Here is a 22,122-nt window from a genome sequence, read left to right as displayed (position 1 = left end):
CCAAGATTTCAAAGCCCTTTTTATTGAAACTGTGTATTACAAGATAACAACAATAATCTCCTCACACCCCACACACTTCTACTTAGATACCCAATAATTACATTTATACCCAAAATTGAAAGATTTTATTTATTCAGTACACACTCCTTTAAAGTCACTCAAATGTATGAAATTCCAGTTCTTATTTTTGAACCCTAATCTTGATTTCTCTAACTGACAGATTCTCTAAAGTTTTGGGGGCTTTGCGTCTGGTTTTAGGCTTGTTTGGTTTTTTTATGCTAACTTCACCTTTTAATCCCCTTTTCATATCTGTCATGATAGCATATCATTTTCAGGCAGACTCTTGTCAAACCTGTTGATGAATGCCCTTTACAAAAATAAAGAGATAAGCACAACATTAAGCACAGTAAGTTGTTTTTCTTTCAGTGGAGTGACAGGGAAGATGAGAGAAAATACAGGAAGCCCAGTGCAGCAGCTCCATTTTCAGATCTTTTGATTATGATTTTCTCATTACTTTTCCAACCAAGATGACCCCTCTTCATGACTCTTAATTTAGTTCCAGAAAACTTTACATTTCCAGGTCCTCAGAAAGGAGGCAGAACTGTCTAAGGAAATACACTAAGCTTACATCTTAGCAATATTGCTGTGAGCCACTCATCTCTAATCAATTTGTGAAATTCATTAGGCACTGCTCATAAACTAATTTCAAAAACTTGCCTAAGTTCTTTTCCTATGCTTCTTTACAGCTATTATGAAAAGCTCCACCACCAAACTAAGAAAAAGCCATAAAGATTCAAGTACAGAGCTGTAAATTCTGTGCTTACCCGAAAAGATATTTCCAGGTTTTCTCCTCCCCAGATGTCCATGCCACTGTCGTACTGCCCAAGCTCATTGAAGTACTCTCGATCCATGGCAAACAGCCCTCCAGCCATGGTGGGTGACCTAAAAAGGTACATGGAAGGAAGTTCATTTCCTTTTAGACAGAGAAAAAACCCCCACACAGTAATTTTTGCTGAATCTGTTGGTCCCAAAGTCCAAATTGATGAACTGACATAACACAATTAAAATCCTTCAGCCACTTAGACATGAGTTCTAGTCTCAAAGTATTTGCAAAAGCAGATCTGTAAGGGGTATTTGTGATCTTCCATTGTTCCAATATCTATAAATCATATTTCTTTACCTGGCAAACTTGAGGAAAAGGGATAGGACAGAGAAAGAGGAACACCAAATGCCAGAAGCAGCTTTGTTTCATTATTGACTCAATTATCAGTTTACTGGCAAGTTATTTACACTTTGTGTATTTATAGAAATGGTCCCTCTGGCATTTCTCAGTTTTTCACCTTGTCTGTATGTTGCTAGAATGTGTTCTATTCTGTAAAAACCTGCATATGATCCTCACTGTTCAGTCTCTAGACTGAATTCCTACTGTATCACAACACTGGAATATGTGGATGACCTACAAGACTGTAACAGAGTAAAAGCACTACATAAAAATGTGATATGATAGCTGGAACATCCCATGGGCTGGAAAAAGGCTTTTTCCCACCCTTGCAAAAACCCCCTGTGATGAAACCAAGCCTAGGTCAGTATTTCATTGTTTGTTCTCACACAAATTTCTGCTGCAGATTCTGTCACCTTAAAAACTGGGTTGAAAGGTTACTCTCAATTTTCCCACTCTGACACCAAAATACTTCATTGTGGAAAGTCACTAAAATGCAATACTTTCTGTTGGATGGAAAGCCTTCTTTCAAGGTTAAATAGCAATCTAGGCTCTTTATTCAAAGGAGGCAGAGACCTTTAGGTAGGAAAAATCACTTTCATACTCAGAAAAGGTAATCTTTTGAGATGGTTACACTTGCTTTAACTATAAAGTTCTCTGTCTTTTTAGCACAGGACTTTTCATAAAAGTGAGTTGAAGGAATGCAACAACAGTGTTTAACACAGCAACAGCTAACCTTCAGCCACTGACCAAATTAAATGTGAGAATAGCTCTTAAAAGAATAAGGATTTTAACACTCAAGGCTGATTCCCCACTCAGATTTTTTCAGCCTGTCCTTTCCTTCCAGGTTCAGAAACTGCCACAGTGACACTTTCCAAATGAGCCAGTCAAACTGTTAAATAACTTAATAATTTTCCTGGCTTCTCAGACAAAATCTTGGGATGGGGAGACATGGGAAGGCCAACTGCTGAGCTGTCAGATGACAGCAGAGAACCTGTGCTGGAACTGTTTACGGCAGCAGAAATGCTCTTATTTACAGTCCAAGAAAAGAGAATGAGAGAGAAATGAAAACACACCCAATTTCTGATTCACTTGGAAAATCTTATCCATAAAGAGTTATTTTGTAAAAAATGGGAAGCTCCTCCACCTGACAAACCTGAATTCTTTACTGAGATTGATACCTGCACCTAGAAAAAGCACAGTGAGCTCCTTGCCTTTGCTGTAGCAGCTCTGGTTCTTTTCATGAAGGGATTCACTTGGGACAGTCCTATTCTTGTGTCTGAACCACACATGTCTGCTCCTAATAAAAGGTGCCTGCTGACACCATTTTACATCAGCTACACATCCACTAGAACCAGATATTGCCAGTTCTGTACAGGTCACACAGCCATCAGTGGTTAAAAGATAAGGAAGGTAACTTTCAAGTCCCAGTGTTGAGCTTCACTGAGAATTTTGTATCAAAATAACTTTCAAAAGACCTCAAAAACAAATTCCTATTACCACAAACAGATTTTCCCAATCTAGTAATTCTTCAGCATTTCATCACAGAAATTATATAGTTTGTATTAGTGGGAATCCAGGCTACTCCTACAACAAAGGCTGTATTTTCATTAAGCCAAGCACACCAACAGACTGGAAACAAACATCAATGCATAGTTCAAAAGTGAAATTATTGGATAGATTTAATACAAACTACCATAAACTCCCTCAGAATTTTGTCTTCAGCAAAAGCTGCTATTGTATAAGCATTTCCAAGTGTGTGCTTTCTTGATCTAATAAAACAGATATATCTAATTCATGATGAAATGCCAGAAATGGAAGTGAAATAGAAATAGGGAATAGTGATCAAAACTAAGTGAAATAAACAAGTCAGATATTTGACAGGTTAGGCAGCTGCTCCTAAACCTGCACAGCCAGAGACCACTCCCCACTGCTTAGGAAGTGCTCCTGATCACCCCTGTGTCACACTGAGCTTCTCACCACACAGCAGGAGCCTTACTTGATTGGAGCAGTGGCTCCCTCGGGTCCCTCCAGCTCTGCCAGGGGCACCAGATCCCATTTGAAGTGCAGGCCCCAGTTGAAGCCCCCGCGCACGACGGGGGAGGAGCTGTAGGTGAGGGTGTCGGCGCTGATGATGTCGATGACGGGGCACACCACAGTCCTGTGATCCTCCCTGATGGGGGTCAGCAGAGGCTGCAACCACATCTCATTCACCTCACAGTGACTGTCCAGGAACACCAGCACCTTCCCTGCAGAGCACACAACACAAAGTGTCAAGAAAGTTCCTCAGTGCCATGGAACACAAAGATGCAATTCAGTGCAAACACACGTGCATTAGACAAAGCAAACCTTGGCAATTTACACAGAGATTACCGGCCACAGTCAGTAAGAACAGTTTGATCTGTGACACACCCTCATGCTCAGTTGGTCTAAAAGGGCACCAGCATCTTTATGACACAATATAAAATTTATGTAACACTAGAATAATATGGAAGAGATGGGAAACAGCTTTAAAGAAAACAACTTTGGAGCATGCAAATATAACAAGTCACCCCACGGACAGTATTTGACTGGGCATGGGGATGGAACTCCTGCAGTTCAGAAGAGCAATAAAATTACTTAAAATTGCACTAACTGAAATGAATTTTAGCACAGCTTGGAAAATGCCAGCACAGTCTTCTCTCTGGATTACACCATTACAATGCTAATGAGCAAACACCAATTAAGAGACTTATCTGCTGCTCAAAATTATTTAAGAAAGTGTGCTACTTTCTCAGATGCCAGAGAATTTAACTGAAAGCACATTCTGGTAAAGGCTGTTTATAAATCATCAAATATTTGTTTTCCCAATCAACACTCACTGCAACAGAAGAGCTTATACAGAAAAACATTGTTATTAGATTTGAGCATTAAAAACTGGATTAGTGTCCCTTAAAAGGGAGCAGATTTCATTTTAGAGCAAAAGTTTGCACATAAAACATGCAAAAAATATTCTGCAACTACAGTATCTTGACCACATGGAGATGCTCCTGAGACAACATTCTTTCAGGGCAAGAATAGGAAAAACTCTACATTGTCTCACTAACACTGCAGTCATTGTTTGAGATACAGTGCAGGGGAAGATTTGGGATGATGATAACTTGTGTTCATAACTTTCAATAAAATGGGGTACTTCTTTAGAGCACAATACTGGTTTTGTTTCACAATTTCACTCACCCATTCTAAAAAAGTACCTCGTTTTATTAAAAGCAAATGTCTCCAGGGAAAAAAAAAAGAATCAACAGCTGAGACACTCAAAGTGTCTCAAGGTTTAAAAAAACACACTCAAATTTGGATCCAAATTTCAGTTATCATTTGAGACAGTGTAGGGGAAGAAAGATTTGGGATAATGCTAAATTGTATAGTTTAGAGTGTGGCATGACATGCAGAGCCCCTTCAGGAGGCTAAAGTAACCACAGGTCAAACATCCAACATCTGAAAAGCTGCACTACAAAAAGAGAAGTCACCCAATCAACTAATCATCAAAGTATGCAGGGAAATGAGAGAAAAGGAAGTGCACCTGTGGCATGAGAGGCTCCAATCATCCTTCCTCTGATCAAGCCTTCCCTCTTCTCATTTCTTACCAATTTCGTGGTTTTGGGAAGCTGAGTTTTAACATATTCACTCAAGTCTTTTTTCAAGTCAGCTGAAAAAAGGAAAACACAAGTTCAACAACAGGAAAAAAGTCCTGAAACCTCCATTTAAAATCTCAAGATGTTTAACTCAAAAATGGCCAAAGTCTTGATCAAAACATCACCCTGACACAGCAGAGCTTCAAACCAAGAGTATCAAAGGACAGTACTCCCACATCCTATACTTCCCCTTCAATGCCTTTAGTACATTACTCAAGTTGACTGGAACTACTAGACTCAAAAAAAAAAAGGAAAAATTGCTGTTCAAAGAAACGCATTTCCAAATTCTTCTTATGGTGACTGGCATTTGCAACAGATGCAACAATAAACGTTTCACGCAGGCAAATGATTTAAATTACTACATTCCATACATGAAAACAAATGCTGACACCTTTCAGAAGAGGCAGGAAGACACCTAATATTATCTGTGCCTGCTTAACTGACAGAACAACAGATACCAGGTACAACTCACTCACAGCTGGTTGCTTTTCTAAAACCCAAAAGGATCAAAGCAAGCCTGTGCTTTTGAAGGAGTGCAGAGTTCACTGGAGTCCATGGGCACCAGAGTAACTTAGCTAACATCAATGGCAATTTTAAGAGTAACAATAGTTCTTTCACCCAAGGTCAGTGGTTTCTAACATTAAAGCAGAACTACTGAAGAGAAGATGGACACAAAGACTGAAGTAATGGAAAAGCATAAGTTAATAAACTTATGGAGAAATAAAAAGGAATACAAAATGAGAAAGAAAAGCAAAAACCCAACTGAGACTTGACAGAGAACCTTAGTACAGAGAGGCAGACAGACTTTTGTCAGAGGATATGCCAAAATAAACATTATTCTGAAGAATGTCAGCTCAAACATTAAAGTTGTTGTTAATGAGATTAAATGCCAATGGAATATATGTGTCACTTTCAGGAGGAATAAGAACTTTCAGGCAGGAGATTCCCAGATGCCATTCCAAATGTTAAGATCTCAGCCTTTGTACCGCAAGGAAACGTGGTGGATCAGAAGTGAGAAGGTAACACACAGAAAGTATGATGCCAGAGAATACTCTAGGACAAAGGAAACTCTATGGGGAAATATAGACAGAATTCATTTGGGTCACAGGAATTCTCTTGCCTGATCTGGAGTAATGCCATCGTATGTCAGAGACAATAGGGAAGAAGTTTTCAGAGAAAGTCTCCTAGAAAATTGATTAAACAATCTCTGAAGTATCTCCAAATGAGATACCCAAACAAGCAGGGCAGATTTGCAAACCTAAAATAAAATAGTGTTTGAATCATTCTTCACCTGATTCATTATAGCAAGAGAAGAACAGTGTACACCTGCAGAAACAATGGGACAGCACAAAGCAGAAAAAGCTCAGTTATCAAATTCAACTCTTACAGCAGATGAGGCAAACAAACAAGGAAGGAGTTTCACATCTGCAAACTCTTGAAAATAATAGGAAAAAAAAAAGGTAAATATGTCACATCCACACCAGGAGCTAAACCAGGTCCACAAGATTGGCTTGAGCAGCAGAATGGAAGGACCAGTAGAGTTTTGACCCACACAAAATGGCATTCTACTGGCAACTGTGCCATATCACAGATCATTCTTAACAGGCAGGTTTGTCTCAGACACATTTTGGGATTTTTGCTGTTGATGGGTTTTTGTGTGTCATCTTCACATCCATTGGGAACACTGATACAATCCAGCCTGAGAAATCTTCCTCCAAAAACAGAACTGCTCCCTTTTAGCCAGTCTTCAAAAATTACTTCAGGCATTACCTTCTTCCATATCTATGCAGCAAAGGCAAAATGGGCCCTGGGATGGGAGTCTGGAGTGTAATTATCTTAAACTGCTCTAAAGTATTGAGTTGCAGACAATTGGTTCTTTTTCTGTTCCTCATTCTCTCCTTCTACACAGAAGAATGCCTCCAGTAACAGCCTTCAAAACACATCCTCAGGCTTTTCCATAACAGGTTAAGGCTAAATCTGGGAGAAAGAGGTCATACCAGAAAAAGAAATCCTGCCTTTCATGGAATGGAGAAAAATACAACAGTGGGTTCAGTGAGCCATGGCAATGCTTGGCTAGTAAAACTGTTGATGATTGAGGTTAAGAAGCTTTTTGAGGCAAAACTAGGTGCAAAGGCCCAAGGTTTGCACAACAGCACTGATGGGTACCACAGCTCTCATATTTGTAGGAGAAGAACTAGAGAAAATTTCATCTAGAACACCACTTCAGAAAGCGGGCAATGGAAGGAAAATTATTCTTTAATTAAAAACAAAACAAAGGGGCATAGAGATCAAGCAATCTGCCTGAGCTCATGATATCCATAGCACAGCCAAAGTTTTTATCCATTTCCTCAGTTCCCAAACCATCCCCAGTCCCACCTTTCTTCTGCTGTAAGAGTCCACCCATTAAAATCAAGCAGCAGCAAAACCATAGGATCATTAGCATCAAGAGCAGTAATTCTGTGTAAACAATACCTCCTCCTGCCTTTGGCTTCAGAAAAAGTTCATTTGAAGTCAGAAAGCCAAAAATAGCTACTTGAATGTTTTGAACTTCATTTGGTTCAAATTCACTAATTGCTTCAATTTAACAACAGACCAGAAGAGTGATGGTATTACTGCCTAAATACAGGCATCAATCAAATGCACACTTACATTCAGAAGACTGAGTTTTGAAATAAGGCAATCTCTGAATACACAACAAATTGCACAAGACACTTTATAGCAAGGCATATGCTCCCAAAACAGAAAACAAAACAAGCTTTTAATTACTACACATTCTTATCAGCAAAGAACAGTATTTGATCTTTGTTTTCTCTTGTATCTCGACATTTGATCTGACCTCAGAGAAATCAACTTCCAGCATAACAAGAGAATGCCATTCTACACCAGACATATCTAATCAGTCTCTTAGAGCAAGTGAGACCTTAAACCAGAAAACAAACAATGAGACCAAGGGTGCTATAATTATATTAAATAAAAATACAACCTAAAAAATATTTAAAATGCAAAAAGCTGTGGACTTGAACAGAGGTGAGCAGGGAACCTGCACAGTCATGCTGGCAAGAACTGCTATGCTAGCACATTCCTCAACAGGCATTTGGCTTTTGAAGAGCCAAAATGAAAGGCTTTTTGAGGGCCATGCTTGAATTGCATGTCTGTCTTTGCCTTGTCTGTCAATCGAGAGAAAAAGCAGCAATCCTCCAACAGGAGCAAAGCAACTCTGCAGGGTCTACCCCTGCAGGGCCCCTCCAAGCCTGCAGGAGCAGAGGTTGCTCCCAGAGCCAGGACAGCCGCTCCCGGCGTGGCCACAAGAGGCTGTTGAAGAGCCACGCAGAGCCTGCCCAGCCACGCTGAGCCCCAGGGCGCTGCTGCCGGTCCGGAATGCTGAGTAAGTACAAAACACAGCACTGTTTCCATCGTGCCACAGCAACCCATCGGCAAGGCTGCAGCCGGGAGCGCCTCCAGCTCCTTTCAAATGCATTCACAGCGAGTAGCGGCCTCTCTGTCACCTGCTCTGAGCACCTGAGCAGCCCAAGTAAAGAACTGCAAAGAAAACCCAAACTAAACAACTGCTTCATGACCCCCACTCATCAGTGTGTGCAAGAGGTGAGATAAGAGGAGCACCTCCCCTGTGAAGGCAGGGGGAAGCTGGGGCTGCTCAGCCTGGAGAACAGAAGGTTGTGCGGAGACCTCATTGCAAACTTCCTGTATCTGAAGGAACTCTACAGGGAACCTGGAGAGGGACTCACTAGGAACTGTAGTGACAGGATAAGGAGTACTGAGTATAAACTGAAAGAGGGAAAAGTAAGGTTAGATATTAAGAAGAAATTCTTTACTGTGAGGTTTGTGAGACACTGAAACAGGTTGTCCAGGGAAGCTGTGGATGCCACATCCCTGGAAGCATTCAAGGCCAGGTTGAATAGGGGCTTGAGCAACCCGGTCTCGTGGGGAAGAGTCTCTGCCCATGACACCAGGAGCTGGGACTAGATGATCTTTAAAGGTCCCTTCCAGTCCCCTAACATTCTTTGATTCTCTGATTATTAGCTTCAAAACCTGATTTTGAATGTTAAAGCCCGGATGATACAAAGCTCATCAGTAAAATGGCACCAGTGGCAAAGAGGACATCACCTTGGGCATCTCTGGACACCACATATCTCTATGGCTGGCACTCTGGTGATGGGCTGCAGTACAAATCGGTTTTGCATCACGACTTCCACAATTTCTTTTGAGCAGTCAATGAAGCACAGGAAGACCCAGGAGGGTAACATTCCTAAAGAGTGTCTCACCCAATTCACTGTTGTCATCCACCAGAATGATTTCGTGCAGGAGGTGGGCGGGGGTGCGGTCCAGGACGCTGTGCACCGTGCGGAGCAGGGCGGAGAGCGCCTCGTTGTAGAAACAAATCACAACGCTGGCAGAGGGCAGATCAGCAGGGTAGGACTTCTCTCTGCATCTGCAAACAGGAACACAGTCTCTGGCACTATTTACACAGGGGTTTCCACAGGGCTGGGTCACTGCTCAAACTTCCCAAATAACAAGCAAACATTAAATGTGTAGGAGGAACCCCGAATGTGAACATAATGAGCCCAGACGTGTAACAGCTATAGGAGGGCTCAGCAGAGTAAATTATTTTCCACATAACACAGACTCATAGTTAACTCTGCTGCTTGTTAGAAAACAGAGGATGCCATGCACTGAGGTGGGAATAAGAACCAGAGATCCTCAAGACAGAGAACAGAAGATAGTGAGGGCTTGTTTCAGCTGTCAAAACACAGTCGAGTACCCTCAGGTAGCTGAGACAGTTCAAATATGACATGAGGTCCACAAAAATACCACAGCCTTATCGGCCAGCTGCTGGAGACAGAGTTGGATAGCCCAGAAAACCTCCACTGGTGCTAAATACCTATTTACACAACCAACACTGGGATTCAGAGGGCAGATTAAGACACTTAAGTCTAGTCACTGCTGTCAGTGCAGTCTAAATAGCGTTCAGTTCACCCTAAGGCTGTCAAGTGTGTTTTGTCAGCTGAAGAGCTCTGCATGCTTCATTAACTCCAGTGACTGGATCTCTGCTAATTATAATAAAAGCAGAGACAACTGACTAACAAGCAGTTATCTAAGCATCTTAATCTGCAAGATGAATCCCACTCCAAGCAAAAGATCATTCTTTCTTCTCCTTTTCAAAGCTCGTCCTTACTTCTAATAGGGCCAACTATCACAAATTAATGCCATTTGAAGGTGCCAGGCATAGGGGGATCCAATAAAAACAAGAAATTATAAATGAAAACCCAGAAGTATAGAAGAAAAGCTTTCATTTACTTAGAATGAGCTCAATTCTGGGAAAAACAATCAGCAAGTACAATTCATTACACTCACCCACACCAGAGAAACCACTAGAAAATTCATGCAAGTTTATTTATTTTTCAGTGTTTGGAGTTTTTATTGCTGTTACAGAGGTGAGTTGTTCCTCCCCCTATATGCACCAGGTAGATTATAGAAAAAGATATATTCTTTAATAGAAAATATTCAGAGCAGTGCACAACTTATCATATACCTTTAGCAGCTGACAAAAAAACCTTACATCCCCAGAAATAATATTAATTCAAAAAAAGACAGAAAAGACCTAAGAATAGAAATCCTAACTTCAAGCACTCCTGTTAAACAGCTGAAAAATCTGCCTTCAGCAACACATGGGGATGGAACAGTGTAGGACAGAAATACCAAAATACCAAGAATATTAAATACTGCATCAGGTGTAACAAGTCATTGAGCTATGAAACTACACCACATTGTCTCCAAAAATGAGCACCTACTTTGCATCTCTTGTATCAGGCACCTCCCTGTGGTATCCCAGTCGATTGCTGATAAGCATATTGAAAGCATGCTTCTGATAGCCCAAGTCTCTCACTTCCTGATCTTCTTCATTAAAAATCATTCCTGCAAAAGAAACGTGCCAAGATCAGCTAAAAGGCTCAAAAACATCATTTGAAAGAAATCAAGGATTGAAACCTTTAATCTCTTCTAAAACCCATTATGCTCTTAAAAATCCCTCTGTTTTTGCAAATTGTGTGTTTGTGCAACTATTTCTGCTCCCTCTCACAAACAGGCAGCACTTATGAGGCCTTGCAGCTGTAATAAAATTAAATCCTTCTCCAAAGACTGCTGGCTCCATTGTGTTTATTGCTTCCCTTCACTCATGTGGCCTCTAATTCTTAGCACTACCTAAAACCAACATCAAACAAGCAACAGAGGACAGACTTTGGCACACAATGAATCAGCATCTATCCCTACAGGTGACATGTGTGTAATGGGATTTTTGAGTAAGGAAATACATTTAAAATGGTAGAAAAATCCTCACAATAGCAGTTCCCATTTCATGCAGTTCTGAAGTCCGTGGTAACAAAAACAGTTATACAAGAACTGTAAACTTTTGTTTATTTGACTTGGGACTTTGACAGCAAGTAAAACACCAGCAGAACTGCTGTTTTTTGATTACTTTGGCAGAACTGGCAACTGTTACTAAGCATGGCAGAAGTAATTGTTGGTATTGGGACACTGCTATAAGCCAAGATGAAATTTTCAATGCCACCCTGCCTGCCTTGACTCAGTGCCATGGGCTTCTCTCACCAGTGTGAACAGAACCAAAACATTGTGGCACTTCACACAACTCCATGAGGGAGAGACAGCTGGTGTCTGCCACCACCTGTGCCTCCAGCCACTTCTGCAACAATTCAGGTAGCAGAGTGATTATTTTTTATTGTCTCTATTCAGCTGGCTGCACAGAATGAGATGCCTGTCACCTCTTCAGTTATTATCAAGCTACACAGGCAATTTTACTGAAATTTCAGTACAAGAAGTGAGCAAGGATCATGTAAGTTATCTCCTTTCACCCTGCCCATCATCTCCATATCATTCAAAATCTGCAGAAAATAGTTAACAAGAGGGTTCCCCATTCACATGCCACTGCACTTCCAGGAAAATATGTTTCATACATTCATAGACTAATTCAGATTGAAAGGGACACCTAGTCAAATCTCCTTCCCAAAAGCAGGTCCAGCTAAAGGAAGTTGCTCAGAACCAGTGCAGTTAAGTTTTGAAAGCCTTCAATATCTCCAAAGAGGAAGATTCTACAACCTCTTATTTCCCTGTTTGAGCATTTGACACCATCACACTGAAAATGTTTTTCCTCTTCCATAACTGAAATGCCCTCACTCCAATTTCTTGTTATAATCCCATGCGCTCTGGAAGGAGTCTGCCTCCATCTTCCCTTCAGCCTCCTGTTCAGCTGCTGCTGATAGCAAGAAAATCTCACCCCTCAGTCTTCTCTCTGAGGCAGAATAAACTCAATGCTCTCAGCCTGGCTCCACACCTCACGTTCTCCAGTTTTCACCAGCTATGCAAAAGCCAGCTGAGCTCAAGCCTGGAGAAAATCAATTGAGTTAAACACAAAAGAGAAGTAATTTTAAAAGTTTGAAACTGAAAAAAAGCTTCAAAACAAGTAAACCATCTGGGCCTTCTGAGCACAGCTGTGTCTCAATGACAAAGTCTACCCACAGATACCAGGTGACTTTCAGGAGGGAATTCCATCCACATTCCTACTATTTACATTTACCACCCTGTGGCTTTTAGTCTCTAGTTCAGCAATGGCAATGCAGCTGCACTGTGCAACAGCTCAAGAGTAAATGCCCTGACATTTGAGCAGGACCAAGTGGGAAGTGCTGGGTATGATATCTGTGACATAAAGGGGACACACCCACACAGTGCCTTGCGACTGGCTGTGCTGCTCAGGGCTGAGCACTCCCACCGTGCATGAGGGGCACTGTGGGGGTAGGAATGAGGTCTGTTTACAGTGGCAGTGTCACTCCCCCAGCCCCAGCAGCCTAAAGGGGTCAGTCAGTCCCCTAATGAACCACATCCATCCAAAGAAATGCAAGAAATCCATTCATCCAAGAAATGTCTCCATCTGGTCAGTTCAAGTACCCAGATCCATTATTCTGGCATAATCAGCAGCACCTTAAAATGTGGTCACTCTAAAATGTTTTGTTCATACCAAGCATGAACTTAAAACACATCCCAAATGTTTCATTCTACAATCCATCCATAGCCAACCACTAACTATGTTTTTCTGATCTTATGAATATATTCAAGGAGTGCTAATATTTTTAAAACTTTCTCATGAAGAACAGTATCCAATGCATGCAAAAGACCTGAATGATTTCAGTTCAAACAACAGACAGAAGCCCTTGGAAAACAAGGGGCTTGCAATCAAAACCTCATTTTAGGCTTTACTTCAGCAGTGTTATGTGGCTCTCACAGATAAAGAGAAAAAGACAAACTGACCTACCAGATGACAGTTTGATTTTGACTATCATACACCACATTTCTTTTCACTTTTTAATTTTTTGGTTTTGTGTTTATCACTGTCCTACTCTAGACAGACTTCAGAAAACCGTTTCCTAACACACCTTGTCTTAAGAGCTGTCTCCTGATGATTCCTGTAGAATTTATCCTGGCACTATAACTCCCCTTGGCTTTCACCAACCAGAGCAGTCACTTGGTTTGAAGATCAAAAGACTTCTCAGTTAAAAAGCTCCATTTCTTTCCTCACCCAGATTGAATAGTTGGAAAGAAATGGCCACCTCTGGACTGGCCTTCGCCTCACTTGGCACTCAGGCTTTTTGCAGTGAACTGAAAAACACTTGTGATGCCACAGGGCAACATGAACTGCCATTTTTCTAACATACATTCTAATACCCAACTCAGAAAGTGAAGTTTGGTAAAGTTCTATAAACTCATGAAGCTCGTGATTCACCATTCATCCACAGCCATGACAGGAGACTTCACTGAGATCTGAGCATTAAACCCTGGCTAGGAAAGTTCATTTCTGTGCTCTATCTCCCAAAGCAGCTGCAGAAGCCAATACCCCAACACTTTGCCACAACACTTCTGCCTCCAGACCCAAACCAAGATTTAAGCCAACATACAATGTGCCTGTTTGCACATCTAAACCCAGCAGTGAATATGCTGTAAGCACTAGAATACACAAAGCATTTTATTTTGGAACACAAAACAAAACCACCTCATCGATGAAACATGCTCCAGTGAAACATACAGACCTTTGCTGGTACAAAGTAAGCAGGATTTGGCTCTAACCATTGCCATCTCAATCTTGCATTGTTAGTTTGTCCCACATGCATTTCTTGTAGAGTAAGTTATACTCCAAACATATTCTCCAGGTCCTCTTAATTGTTCATTGATATCAAGCTATTTTTAATTGCTGCATATAAGTACAGTTTCTCTGTAGCTAACTAAGGCTTATGTATTTGAGCCCAATTAAAACAGGAGTAAGATATGAAACAAGCACACACTGAAGCTTCCAAAAGTAAGACTTAGTTCATCAAGGGCAGACCCTGCTGTAACCCAGTCTTCATCAGCACTTACTTATACAGCATAGATGTAAATGTTAGAGTGTGTTTTGGATTAAGCACTGTAAAATAAATTTCAAGTAATTCTTAAAGAAGAGAGCCACGAGTACCACATGCATTTTAACAAACAAAACTTTTTCATTATACACTTTCCCCTGAGATAGTTTTCTGTAAAAAAACCTCATTTCTCCTGTTGTTTTACTAAGTTTGCCACCAACACTAAAAACCACTTACCCATTTCAGGAGAGAACTCTATCTCCCCCTTAACTGGATCCTGGATATGATTTCCAAAAGAGTTTCCTATCTTATTCTCTTTCTGTTGCAATTCAGGTATATGAACTGGCCCCCGTGTAAAACGGGGGTAGAATTTTTTTGGGAATGGCCTCTGTGGTTCCAGCCCCTTGATGGGCACATTCTTGAAGGATTGGTTCTCTTCACTGAAGTTGAAATAAACAAAGAGCAGAAGTGTCCAGGTCACGGATGTGAAGAGGCACCCATAGCAGAAATAGCGAAGTGTGACACTTCCCATTGTAGACTCAGCATCCTTAAGGGCCCATTCTCAATTACCTGGAAAAGAGTGAAAACATACATTTTGAGAGTGCTGCCTGTTACCTTATACATTGCAAAATACATTCAATAGGTTACTCTTCCATTAAATGATTTTTAGAGCTTAAACTTCAGGCACAGACTGTAAGAAGTAAATCCCTTTTAACACTCCCATTCAAAAAGTAAACATGACCAGTTTTCACATTTAATGTGGATACCACTGCTTTAAAATATGGAACAAACAATCACTAAGAGCCCAGTGACACACCACAATTAAAGGTAAAAATGATTAATTTTCCTCAGAATAGTTATATAACTATCTCTGTTCCACAACAGTATATTTCTCCTGCCTTGAATTAAACCTATAACTACATAATATACTCTACACAGGGAATTGATTCTTCATGGAATTGTTTTGGCTGGAAAGGACATCTGGAGGTCACCTTGTCCAATCCCCTTGCCCAAGCAGGGCCACTCTGAGCCACTTACCCAAGAGTAAGTCCACATGTATCCATTTTCATAGCTCAGATCCTATCCTAAAGCATAGAATGAGAGACCACAGATTCAAAAAAGCTACATGGCTCAGTTCTTCTTGCCCCAAATTTAAGAACAGCCCTCATGAATGTCCCAGGAGTTCCAGAAAACATGGGATGCAATTGAACAACACACAGCACCAAGACAGTCACATTTACAGATAATCTTCTCCACAGAAAGAAGACAGATGGGACAGGAAAAGAAGGAAAAGCCCTAAGGCAATTTACTGGGCTCCTCCAGGCCTCTGCAGACTCCAAAAAAGCTTTCATATTCCCTGAAGGAGATGCCCATCTAGAGCTGGAAGGAAGCAACCCAGACTGGAGTTTTACTTTAGACATCCATAAGACAATTTTCCCCAAAGCTATACTGCATAAGCAAAACTGTGAAGTGAAGCAAATGAAGCTGGTGAAAGTGTTTTACTTATGGGCCAGGAGAACTGGGTAAATCTTCTGGAGTTCCCCAAATGTAAAAAATGTTCAACACCCTTCCCCCACCCTGCAAAAGAAACCAAACAAAACCAACCAAAACAAAACCTCCAAACAATACACAGAAAAAACCCCACACTAACAAAAAAAACCCCCACACGCCTTAAAAACTATACAGATCAGTTCCTCAAACTGAGGGGGGAAAATGCTGACTCAAAGAATTTGATTTCTTTCATCACTACCTAACCAAAACAAAGTCTTTGCACAGTAACAAAAAGTCAGGAAATAATTTAATCACTTTTTAATTAGCAAAACTTTAAGAAAACAAATACTGGGGTAGGAGTCAATCATTTATGCGGATGCATATTTCAAACTACTCAAAAAGTCAGAAACTACCAGAAGTTTTCAGGTCAGCCTGGCAAAGAACAAACCAGAACATTTATGAGTACAAACAAATCATTCCTTCTCAATATGGGAAACTATTAAACAAAGGTAGAAGCTGTTAATGATCCCAAAGAACGTTATAAAGACACCATTTGCTTTGGCAATGTAATTCTGAGTCCTTAGTGATTTCCATCTAAAAAGAATATATGTCAAAATTCAAGCTTACCTTTCCCAGACTGCAGCAGGTCATCATCTCCTGAGAATAAAATATCCACAGAGCAAAGCAAAAAACCAAAACCTACCCTCCTCAAAAATAATTTACCCATTGTTCTTACCATGTCAAACTCCCTCACTTCTGCAAGGCAACAATCTACAGAGCAGTTGAGCCCAAGGAGCTTAAAAAGGTCTTACAGAGGGTTTAAATCTCAGGCTGACCCTGTGCATACAGATGAATTGCACTCTCTGTGAAACAGGCTCTCTCTCTCTAACACTGTCACAGAAATCTTGCTGCTTAGCTGCAAGGCCATTAAATTAGGCAGGCATCAAACACTCTGGGGCAGAAATGACTGAAGAAAATCCTCATTTTTGCTAGCAGAATAGGTTTCTCAGTTAGAGAAGTACAGATGACCAATCCTCACTGCCTCATGCCCTGTGCTAACACAACCACACCAGGGTGAACCTTGGCTCAGAACAAGCATGCAAGGCTGCAGAGGAGCAAGAGCAGACAAACACTTATATCCTCTCATTATAATAATTCTTCCTGCTCAGCACTCTGCAGACAATTAATGCTTCTCCATAAAAGAGGATCTGGGTCCTTGCCAGGTTCTTTTTGCATGGCCACCAGAAGGTCATCTGCAGGAAGATTTGTCCAAGCCTAACATACTGCTCCTCAAAAACTGCTGGAGGTGTTTTTCCATTCACTATGGTAACACAGATGGACAATCCTAACATGCACTGACACTTTGGAATAGAACTGTCCTAGCAAGATAAAAATTACTATAACAGAGAAGGAACCTTTTCATTTCAGAGTTGTTTAAGGATACATCTATATTGCAGCTTGCACAGAAGAAACAATCTATTCTATCTCTAGTAACAGAAGACAGGCACACAGAGCAGAATTCCTCATGGATTAAATATTTCCATAGTTGCTTGCATCTCTTTCACAGCTCAGTGATACACCTGCTGCTGTGGCACTTCCAGCCATGGCAAGGTTAAAGTTTGCTGTGACTGCCATCAGGCACACTCAGATTCAAAAGGAATGGATAAATTACTAATCACCAGAGTGAGGACACTGCTGTACATGCCTTCCATCTCCGACCAGGCTAAAAGCTCATACTTGGCTACTGCTACAAAAGCAACCAATGCAAACCAAAGCTAAATATACCAAGTGTTATTTCCACCTGATCTTTGCTAGATCTGCTTCACCTTTTTTTCCTCTCCTTCACTATTCTGCCATTTTGTAAAATGATAAAGATGTTGAAATGCTGCATTTAAGTCAAATGACAGAATCTCCACAATGCACAGCCTGTGCCAGTTCAGTACCTCACTATTCAACCAAGACATTTGGTAATTTATTTGGCAGCAAAATACAGACTCACTATGCAGACCATTCTGAAGGCAGAACTGAAAAAAACGTTAACCCTGTGTATGAAAAGCACATTGAGGCTTATTAGTTTATTAATTCACCAACACGTATGTATTTACACAAACACTGTCCTTTGGATTTCAACCACTTCCGCCATTTCAGCAGACAGAGTCATGATCTGTGTCAGAGCTGCACACTCCAGTTTTGAATAGTTTTAAATTGATTGCCTTCTTACAGATGTGCTTTAGGCCAGAGGAGGTTTCCAAGTCTTCAGCCACATCAGCCCTGCTTGGGATCTGCCCTGAGGAAACAAGAGAACCTTTCCAGCCCTTGCATGCAAAGCACAATCACACAAATATATCTCTGCCCCTCCTCAACATACCAAGAAACAAGAATCCCTCCTCTCATTTCAGTGTGCAACAAAAAAAACCCACTTGGATAAGTGCAGAGGGAGAAGGAGAGGAGACTGCAGCTGGGCACAAGGACACTGGAGGAAACATTCAGTTCACAGAGCCTGACACTCAACCCTTGATTCTCGCCTCAACCATCTCCCTATCCACGAACTCCTTCCAAGCAGACACAGTGAATAAAAGCCCCACTCTGTCCAGGCTCCTTTCCTCTCCAGTGATGTGAAGTCTTCTAGGAAATACATTTTGCCAATTTACCCAACAACTGTCTCAGCCTATGGATGGTCATAATATCTTGATGAATGTCTTAAAACATCCATCCTCTCCCACTTGGTTTCTCCAAGGAAGATTTTGAAACTTAAGCAAAGCCAAACCCTTCTTTATTTCTTCCTCACTTTTTTTCCCCCCTTAAACAGAGAAAACCTGTTCCTGAATACAGGAGATGCAAAGGACATGCCTTTCAAATCCAAAGTATTAGGATCTTTCCCAGCTCTGATATATGTTCCATGAAAAAACCAGATTATATGTATTTTTAACTCAACAGCCTAAAGCTCTGCTAATGCAAGCACAGCTGGCAGGTTTGAACAGTTAGACAGAAACAAATGAAATTTAAAAAAAAAAGCAGAACTGCAGAATTCAGATAACCAACGGGCTCATAAGAATAATTTTCATTAATGCAATACTGTAACAATGAGTCCAGTCACCAATAAATTGCTATTTGGACGGTACAGTTAAAACAATTTTCTATTTATTTATTCAAGACCAAGCAAAAATACTAAATGCCACAAAAGAATAATCCATGATTTAAACATAGCAAGAAGAATTATTTCACAATACAGTTCCTCACAAATTTTCCTGGAAAGAGAGTAGACCTGAGGGTCTATCATGAATCTCCCCTTCATTTCTGAAAAGCAGTACAGCTGCCAAAAGTAAAAAAACACCTCAAACAATTCTTCTTTCAAAAACCTCAAGTAGTAAAGAACATCCAGAATAAACAGAAGGCATTTCCTTTCCCTTGGCAAGACAGGAGCTTCCAGAGCAAGTAATAAATGATAACACCTTGAAGTATTTTACAGGCATTCATTCCCATGCCCTAGAGATGCAGGGAGTTCATGGCTGTTCACTCTGGTGTACTCAGGAATCCAGACACACTTCAACACAACAAACACAAATCATCCAAGGTTGGCAGCATCTCCAACATCAGGAAATTACAATCCAAACTGGGGGCAAAAGAGGAAAAAACATATCTTAGAAGCTGCCTCCATCAGCTCAGAAGAGACCAAGACTGGAAGGAACAGTATTCTGAGAATTTCTAACCAAATATTCAGCCTTTCAGTGTCTCTCTTGTTGCTCTATTTTGACTGCCTTATATTTATTGCATGACAATTTTCCTTTGGCAAAGCCTTGGAACTGAGTTTGCAGACCCACATACCAGAAATGCCAGGAGTAAAATACTGCTCTCTAATTTCCACAAATTCCAGTACAGAATTCTCAGTTCCTTGCACAAGTAGTAAATAATTGATTCTTTTTAAAAGATAACTGTAAAGGTTAAATATTAGTAACTCAGTAAAAGTCTCTTACATTCAATTAATCACAAAGCTGAAAAAGTCTCCAGGAGCCCACCTGCCAGAGCTGAGCTGCAGTACTCACTGTGCAATAGGCTTTTCATGTCACAGCAGCTTCTTTTGGCAGCCTTACACCACCACCATGACATTCATTTCATACATCAAGCCCAGCAATATTTACATTCATTTAATAACTGGCCCAACAAAGATACAACTGTGTTCCCCCCACAGCCCAGGAGGGTTTGTTGTTAGTAACCTGTGCAGCTCTCAGTAACACTGGCCCAATGTGCTGGCCTTGGATATTTTTAAAGGAAGCAAAAAATGTCAACCACAATCCACAATATTTTGGCTTAAAGAGCAATATTTGCTACAGACTCTATGACCTGCCACTGCTTAAGCACTGACATCTGTTTGGATTAACCTCAACAGTTTAGTAAACACACCGTATGAGTAGATATTTCATAAGTGTGCCAGAACTCATGTTTGTCAGAGGTCAAACAGAGGATCAGACTAACCTCAAAATTTTTGAAATAGGAGTAAAAATTATTTAAGAAAACCTTAAAGTCTGCTTGTAGTTTTTCCAAGAACAGCTTTTCTTAAAAAAAAAAAAAAAAAAGGAAAAGACAGATACTCAACTCATACTACTCAGGTCCCCTTCAAGACTACCTGTGTATTTTGGAACTACACTGGGGCAAGGAACAGATGTGTATAATCTTCATTTTTAAGGAGCATTCTATCAAAAACAACAACAACAACAAAATCATTAAACTACTTTATCTTTCTACAGAGTATTAGGATATTTTGCTGCATGACTTTCTATAGATGCTTCTAGTTTTTACTTTCTTATTTTTGGGGGAGAGCAGAACACAGGAATATAAACCAACACTACTCATGAATGCAACTTTGCTCTTTTAATAGCCTTAACCCTTCCTACATTTCTTGGCCTCCAAGATGTTATAGCTACCCATGAACTGGCTTTCCAATTTACTGGCTGAATCATTACCAAACAACATTAACAGTGCAATGAACAGAGGCCGGATTAGGAGGAATTAGTACTGCAGTAAAGACACACTCCTCCTACAAACAGAGATGCCATTCACACACCTTCTGCACTTGCAAAAGAATTATTTTTTTCCGGGCAACCTTTCCATTAGAATCTCTGTCTTCAGGGAAAGTCACAGTTAATAGAGCAGCAGGATGAGAAAGGGACACCTCGGGCAGCTTTTGCTTCAGATCCAACACACATCACTAGGAGCAACATTCAGTCAGAGCAAAAGCAATAGACACCTCCAAATAAAAGTGTTTCATATGCCCCAGAATCTGAGCACCAAGCTAATTTAACTCCTTCTTTAAAAACCTTCCTACAGGACTGATTTATCACTGAATTGGATCTACCTACCAGTTTGTTTTTAATTAAAAACCACCATTAATTTTTGACCTTACAGAGGGATGGGTGATTGCACTTTATGAATTAAGTGGCTTTTTTTGACAGAATACAGGCAGGTAACTACTCATGTAAAGACAGGTTGGGCCTACAGGAACCTGAATCATTCAGCAGGGACAAATGCCAAGCCCTGCACCTGGGACAGACAAACTGAGGCTGCTGGCACAGCCTGAGGAACAGCTCTGCAGACAAGGACCAGCCAAGGCCTGGCTAAGCCTGAGCCAGAACACAGCCCTGCAGCAAGGGGAGCTCAGGGATGGACCCACAGGAGCACAGGCAGCTGAGGCAGGGTGCAATTCCACAGCTCCCTGTGACCACAGGCAGGGACAGCACCCAGGGAGGGATTTACCAGCACAAGACAGACATCAGGAACTGGAGTGAGGTCAGGAAAAGGCCACTAGGATGGCCACAGGCTGGAACACCTGCCCTGGGAGAACTGGGGATGCTGGGCTCCTTCAGCCTGCAGAAGAGACAGCTTTGGGATGAGAACTAAAATAGCAGCCTGTTGCTACCTACAGGGATGTTACCAAGAAAACAGACCCAAGCTATTTAGTGAGGTGCAAGGTAGGAGAAAGAAAGAACTAAAAAAGACTAATGTTAAATCATGTTAATGTTCACCAACACTCATTCACAGAGATATCCTGTGGACCACAGGCTGTCCTCTTGCATAAGACCACTGTTCCCATTCATTTTAATGAGATGACACATTAAGATCTATTTTTAATAAGCCTCAGCAAGTCCCTTCTAAATTCAACTTTCAAAGCTTTGAGAGCCAACAGTTTAGTCATTTCAGCACAGATATACAAATCCATGTCATACCACCTAAAATAAATCCTCCTGGAATGAATACAAAATCTCGAGCAACACTTAAGAGAAAATCTTAAAATATCAATAATATTCATTATATTTAAAGATAAAGA

At 40.8% G+C, this 22,122-nt stretch overlaps 1 protein-coding gene across 6 annotated transcripts in view; it reads right to left on the bottom strand.

The window, feature by feature from the left end:
- The window catches only part of GALNT11 (polypeptide N-acetylgalactosaminyltransferase 11), a 46,638-nt gene that overhangs the window by 15,939 nt on the left and 8,577 nt on the right, over positions 1-22,122 (bottom strand). For 4 of the 6 annotated variants that reach the window (XM_030964051.1, XM_030964059.1, XM_030964090.1 and 1 more), the window contains exons 2-7: positions 14,547-14,879; positions 10,701-10,824; positions 9,174-9,340; positions 4,779-4,904; positions 3,219-3,468; positions 825-942 (exon numbers count right to left, since the gene is read on the bottom strand). In XM_030964051.1, coding sequence (XP_030819911.1) covers positions 825-942; positions 3,219-3,468; positions 4,779-4,904; positions 9,174-9,340; positions 10,701-10,824; positions 14,547-14,841 — 1,080 coding nt within the window. In that variant the 5' untranslated portion in view covers positions 14,842-14,879. Of the gene's footprint in view, positions 1-824; positions 943-3,218; positions 3,469-4,778; positions 4,905-9,173; positions 9,341-10,700; positions 10,825-14,546; positions 14,880-15,347; positions 15,395-16,536; positions 16,669-22,122 lie in introns of those variants that run through there. The other 2 variants (XM_030964083.1, XM_030964067.1) reach the window with 2 other exon arrangements.

This window comes from Camarhynchus parvulus, chromosome 2 (assembly GCF_901933205.1).
Source record: "Camarhynchus parvulus chromosome 2, STF_HiC, whole genome shotgun sequence".
Classification (NCBI taxonomy): domain Eukaryota; kingdom Metazoa; phylum Chordata; class Aves; order Passeriformes; family Thraupidae; genus Camarhynchus; species Camarhynchus parvulus.
This window is presented reverse-complemented; position numbering and strand designations above follow the sequence as displayed.